This window comes from Fragaria vesca, linkage group LG5 (assembly GCF_000184155.1).
Source record: "Fragaria vesca subsp. vesca linkage group LG5, FraVesHawaii_1.0, whole genome shotgun sequence".
Lineage (NCBI taxonomy): Eukaryota > Viridiplantae > Streptophyta > Magnoliopsida > Rosales > Rosaceae > Fragaria > Fragaria vesca.
Genome location: NC_020495.1, coordinates 29,321,786 through 29,328,693, shown reverse-complemented (window position 1 = coordinate 29,328,693; position 6,908 = coordinate 29,321,786). Strand labels below are relative to the sequence as shown.

Here is a 6,908-nt window from a genome sequence, read left to right as displayed (position 1 = left end):
TCTCCTTACAGGACTCGCCGGCGACAAGTTTTCCAGCCAACCTTGATCAATCACGGTGTTTTCCGTCCAGAGCTTCAATCCGGTAGGAAAACTTGTCGTCGGCCAATCCTAAAAGGAGAGAAACCGTCCTGGAAGCCTGTGCTGTCGTCCGGGAAGGAGAGAAGCCGTCGCCGGCGTGAGACGGCGGAGAACAGACGACGTCTGCACTTTAAGCCGGAGTGTGGACGTCCGCTTCACATCCTCTCTGTATATATATATATATATATATACACACACACAGAGAGGATCTAAAGAGGACGTCTGCACAGCCCTTAAAGTGCGGACGTCCCTCCGTACGGCTCCGATGACGGCGTGCCTCCACCGCAGCGGCCTCCAGCAGCGTCCCCGATCACTTTCCCTCCCCGGCGATATCACCCAAAACTTCAAACAAAATCGATCTCACCGGAAAACTGGAATTCGGCAGACTCGCTGGGGAGGAAAAGTGATCGGGGACGCTGCTGGAGGTCGCTGGGGTGGAGGCGCCGTGTTTTCAGAGCCGTACGGTGGAGAACAGAGGCACGTCCGCACTTTAAGGGTGTGCGGATGTCTGCCTCTGATCCCATATATATATATTTCAGATTCCAGTTTATATTGCCATTTGAAAATCCAAGGAATTTTATATTTAGCCATGAATTGGAGAGTGGGGGGAAACCTTTTCTCATATTCTGAAAAGGCTATAACTGAAACAAATTTAGTGACTGCATTCTGGAGATTTGAGGGGAGAAGGTCATGAGGACATCCATGATTACTCCACCAATCTCCAAACCACATAGGGAACCACATAGGGAATTGGCGATTGAATTTTCTATCAAAATTGAGAAACCATGAATGGCTAAAATCTTCGGTTTGGTAGAGAAAGATTTTACTCCATGCTTCAATGTAATCATGATAAGTAAATGTAGGTGTGTCTAATTTGTGAGGAGTAGAGGGGGAATCACCCCATTGAGATAATGAAATGATACGGATTATGTAAAAGGAATGATATAATATTTTAGATGGGTCTTTTGGGTCATGGATTGGTTTAATAGATAATGATTGAGATTTAAACAGAATGTCTTTATAGAATGCTAAAGGTTTATCGGGAAGGTAATGAGAATTTGGGCCAAAATAACTTTTTACTAAAGAGATGAGATTTTTTAAATGACTCATAGAAGGTTCAATATAAAACAGGAAATGTTCGGCCTTGTCAAAGTAAGGAGATGATTTTTTATAATTGACTGGAGGGTTGGATGAAGAATCTGTTTTGTATGGGTCGTATTAGTTTACTAAGGCTGACTGGTAATTGGGTTTAATTTGGCTGAGGGTGCTACCAAAAGCATTATACTTATTGTCTATTGGAATGAGGAGATGATCTGCATAAGGAACAATGCTGGAGGGTGACTCAGGTGATTTTTTCTTAACTGTGGAAGGTGATTCAAATACTGATTTTTCGGGATTTCTCCTTTTGGATAAGTTGGGCTTCATGTTTTGGTACCTTGTAGAAATTCATGAGTTAGGAAATCTGAGATATGGTTGTCACTTCCTTTAATGAATGCAATTTCAAAATCAAAAATACTTAAGATTGCTTGCCAACAGGCAAAGATTTGTTTGCTAGCAATGTTTTGAACATATTTTTCTAAAACATATTTTGCACTTTTACAATCAACTCGGACCAGAAAATTTTGATTTAATAAATCATCTTGAAATTTACTTATACATAATACAATTGATAAAATTTCTTTCTTAATAGTACTATAATTTGATTGAGCTGGGTTCCAGATTCTAGAATGAAATCGAACAATTTGTTCTGAATGATTGGGAGAAACTTGTTGTTTGAGGATACCTCCATAACCTATTTCAGAGACATTTCTACGTCTGCCTCTGATCCAGTATATATACACACACCTGCACCTGTATATCGAACAATTCATTCTCTATCTCTATCTTATGTTAGCTAGCCTGTCAAGAACATATATAAGATCTCACTCAACCATGCCTAGTGCCAACTTGTCACTCATCGATAGGAATCTGAGAATTCAACTAGACCTGTATGTATTCTTAGAGCAAGTTCACTCGTTGGGTTAGAATGAATATAGTGACCTGGGTCACTCTGGGTCATTGTGACTGGGTAACAGTTTTCACCCATCAGAAATATGAGATTGCTGCCACGTGGCAGTGACTGTTTATAAAATATAAATAAAAAACGTTTTTTAAGTGTGAATAATGATTTTTAGAATAATAAATTTTAACCTAATTACAAAATAAAATGTAAGTGAATTTAAGATGATCTAAATATTAAAGTTACAATGAAATAAACACTATGACATATGAAATTAATAAATTTATTCCAAACCTGGAATAAACATTACCCAAAAGTTTTTCATAATTATTTTTTTGGCAAATCCTAATTTATTTTTTATATCATTTTCTGATTTTTTTTTTCATAATTTTCAAAATAGGTCTTTAAAGATATTGGCTATTAAATATCAGCCTTTAGATTCAAAATATTTAAACCATTGGTCAAATTTAGCTTTGAATAGGAGTTGACCGAGTTGTGCCCTTCTACTTTCAAAGAAAAAGAAGGGAGTTGTGCCCCACCTCTGCGCAAAATGACAAAGGCGTGGTGAGCACGCTAGGAGGACATCAGTCCGTGTTCTTCACTCGAGCAAGAAGAGGGTGACTTCTCCTTCACGTGGGTTGATGACATCAGCCACATTTGGCTTTCGGCTGAGGTGGAAAAATTGAACCTGGGCTGGATTTCTCCTCTAGCCTGGGTTAGATCTCTCCCTAAAATTCTAGCCCGGGTTGAAATGTGAGAAGACCTATTTCATAGGTGGATTCAAGTTTTTTGGGACTGGGTTAGATTGCCTATCTGGCATCTAACCTGGGTTGGATTTTAAAGGATAGGTGCTCTTAATACCATGCAATCAAGATTGAGTTAGGAATTCTAAAGTATCCATCACTAAATGGATCAGCTTAATTGGAAGCTTGCATGTACTTTCTCATGCACGCCGTCGTGCTATCAAGATCATTTTCTTCACTAAGGTTATAATAGTATATGGCTTTCGATCGAGTTTTTACATATATGACGGGTTTAGGGTTTCTGGTTTAGTACTGTTTGTTGCGACTTCGCTAGAAATCTAGGAGTTAACTAAGGAGTGTATCTCCAGTCTCATCCAGACATGGAGAAAGAAATTCTTATGTCGTTAGCTGCTGCCAGACCCAGTGGTTTTGAACTTTTGATAATCTAAGTTTGGGAAAAGTGAACGGTTTTTTGGGTTTTACTGGGTCTAGAGCATCTTCAATAGTATTAGCTATTACCATGAGGTGGGTGTGCCAACGTTTTGGTGACATTTTCAATCCATTATAGGTTTTAACATCAATGTATCGGGAAGATGTACACTAGTCAAGTGATAACCAAGATAAAACTTTTTCATCAACAAAGTCAAGGTTCATCAACAAAAATCAAGCAAGACCTTAGCATTGCTATAAGCTTTATTTGTACACAGCTCACAATCCGTGGTTTATAATATCTCACAAATGCAAAAATCAAACGCTAATACTCATCACAATACAGCACAGAATGCAGTCCTTTATATTTCTCACGATGCGTTAAACGTCAGATGCTGAACCCCATATACATTCCTGTAAATCAGACTATAGACAACCTTATGCTATAATTTACACGTGAGGTGGCATGAAGACATTTCAGATGCAAAATCGATCAGACAGCAAGCATCCACATGAGGTGAGCCCAATCATGATATTGCAGCTAGTGATCTGAAGTCAAATTGGTAAAAACATCTTTGTATACCTCCCTCTTATAACTTGGCAGCATGTACCCAAGGAACTCAACGATATGGTCAATCAGCATTCAGGAAGAGAATGAGCAGAAGCAAAGGGAGAAAAAGTTGCAGCTGACTCACTACAATGTAGCGGATGCTGTTGATGACTGGAAGAACTCATGAAGTTTGGTGAAGCATTACTTGGGCTCGGAACAGGTACAGACAGATATCTTGAGTTCAAAGGTGACAAAGATGGGTAGTAAGAAGAGTGGGGCGAAATATAATAGGAAGCATGAGACCTTTGGGATGAGGAATTCCGCAGGTCTACTGAGCTTCGGCTTACACTCATAGAAGGGGATTGGCGGTAGGAGGACCTAAGAGACTGCTGGATGTATGTTGTGCTAGAATTAGAGTGATGATGAGAAACAGAAGGAGACCTTGATGATGCTGGTGCTATCTGGATGGCTGAAGACGATGCCAGTGATGATCTCATAGATGACAGTACAGAGGAAGCCACAGAGGATGGGCCGGCTGAAAGCAATGGTGTCGATTCTGAAGCTGGTGGACCACTTGTGTTGGCTCTTGCATCACGCTTGCAAACTGGACAAAAGGTTCTCCATGAAGTAAGCCAAGAGTCCACACAGAAAGCATGAAATTCTGCAAAACCCAAAGGAATATAAAATTGAGATATGCTATTGAAATAAATAAACTACCAAAACCGTATATTCATAGTCACATTTGAAGTATATATAAGTAAACAATGGGTGGGTTGGGAGGAGATCCCTTTTATTCTGTTCTAGTACTAGAGACAGAAGTTGAATTTCAACATTGAATATGTTCTGAAGTTGCAGTAATCCATACAACATCACCAGGGTGGCAGAGCTTAATTTGTTTCCAACAGCTACTTGACATTTATAACTTCTCACCATTTCTAACATTTTACTCGAAAGGAATATGCGTTTTCAGCATAATTAGAAACTTACATTTCCATTACAACAAGCTTTATAACTTTATAAGAGTCATAGCATCAGAATATTACTAGGTAGGAACTATGCCAATCAAATCTTCTTTGCTTTCGGTTTGGATGCCCAATCAAGTCCCATAACAATTGTTATGAGAAAAACAAAAGACAAAAACAAAATAAACAAATCAAACTCCCAATAATACTAAACTGCAATTTGCCAAAAAATAAAAAAAAATTATTACCACACTGCAAGAAGCACACATATATGATATCCAGCATTCCAGCCATAACAAACAGTAGACAAGAGGGTTGATAAGTGTGCTCTAGCAGAAAGACACCCACGAGAACTGTATAGTCCAAAAGAAAGAAACTTTGCATACAAAGTCTCAAAGGGAGAACTAAAATTCACACCTCTTAGCATCCTAGCCCATGATTACTTGAATAATACGTGTTCATAGCTTTTGAAAAATGCTTTATACATAACCGCTGAGTACAACAACAAAAAAATAAAAATTAAAATACCCTAGAGACATAGCTATGATCCAGCATATCAGATAATAATAATATACAAATCAAACTAGGAATAACCAAACACTAAAACACCAAACTAGCAACAATCAAAGTGAAGTCGGCTGGAGGGCCCACTTAGTCCTGGAAAGCTTTTAAATGCTACTTATTTCAGTATACAACTTCATGTCAATAACGAAGTACCACTGGCAGACATTTTGTTTCACCAGAAGTTTTAAAAAGAAGTGCTCCCTGCACCATACCAAACCCAAGTTTGCCTGTTATGATTCAGTACTTCAAGAACTATACATAAGCTAAATTCCGCTCTAGAATACGGAAAGTTAGTTCTTTCTTCCTCTAATAAATAGGTTTTAGGTACAAACTATCTAGTGATAAATTAAACATGGGGCAACTTGTGGGACCATGGCAATTAACGCATTCAGTACTTCAAGAAAACTATAAATAAGCTAATTTCGCCTAAGAATACGGAAAGTTAGATTTTCTTCCTCTAATAGGTAGTAGAAATGGTACAAAACTATCTAGTAGATAAACTAAACCTGGGCAACTTGTGGGACCATGCCAATTTTGCAACTATATGAATAATCATAATTTGTAATCATCATCTATATCTTGACTGGTCTCAATGAGCCTAGTAAACAGTACCTATTAAATATATGAATTCCTGGGCAGGGCATTATTATAAATCTCGTTCAAATAGCTAATGCTAGAAACACCATGCCACCAAATCAAACAAAGCAGCTCTTCAAGCAACAATATAGATACGGGCAGAAAGATAGAAAGCACAAAAAAAAAGGGGCAAACTTACTATGACGACATGGCAAAATCCTAAGTTTCTCTCCAACACTGTAGTCCTCGAGGCATATTGCACATGTTACTGAAGTACAGTTGTCCTCTAAAACGGCAGTAAAAATCAAACTTGGCATTGCTCTTACTAATCTACTGCTCATCCCATGAAATTCTCGGACCCGAGAAGCTTGAGGCCTTTCTCGTCTTATGCGATGTCTGCGAACAAAAAAGCAAGTAGCCAATACTGCAGACATGGCGAGCAAGGAAATGAAGGAGATTGCCATGATTGACCATGCTGAGTTCTCAAAGCTTGCAATTAACCACACCTCCACGTTAGAGACTCCAGTGTACTTTTTGAGTATTTCACCAGAAGCTTTTGAAACAAAAACTGCATGTATTTTTATACCAGCTGAACTCCCTGCCACTATAACATAAAAGTTAGTTATACTCTAAAAATGACAGAAGTTAAGCATAGATAAAGAATTTGAAACTTAAACCCACTTGGGAGAACAAAACAGTACACAGAAGTAGAACAGAAAACAGCAAAAACACACATAGACACCACATCACTCATAGAATATTTTGTTCACATTCATATCACTCACTTGCAGAAGGTTGAAAACTTCTCCAGTAAGGCTACATCGGATGGAGATGCGGAATTTACAGTAGATCAGACAAAGCTTCCAATCAACTTATTCACTAAACAGACCATTGTTGCAACAGGAAAAAAAAACCAACATACTAATTTACAAATGAACTAAAAACGAGAAATCTAAAACACAGAGAGAGAGAGAGAGAGAGAGAGAGAGAGAGAGAGAGAGAGAGAT

The 6,908-nt window shown here is 38.4% G+C and overlaps 1 protein-coding gene across 1 annotated transcript in view; it reads right to left on the bottom strand.

Moving 5' to 3' along the window:
• Positions 1-3,430: 3,430 nt before the first annotated feature.
• The window catches only part of LOC101306239 (E3 ubiquitin-protein ligase RNF167-like), a 5,781-nt gene continuing 2,303 nt past the window's right edge, over positions 3,431-6,908 (bottom strand). Inside the window, exons 3-4 of the mRNA XM_004300656.1 lie at positions 6,101-6,505; positions 3,431-4,460 (exon numbers count right to left, since the gene is read on the bottom strand). Of these exons, the coding sequence (XP_004300704.1) occupies positions 3,886-4,460; positions 6,101-6,505 (980 nt within the window). The 3' untranslated portion in view covers positions 3,431-3,885. The remainder of the gene's footprint in view (positions 4,461-6,100; positions 6,506-6,908) is intronic.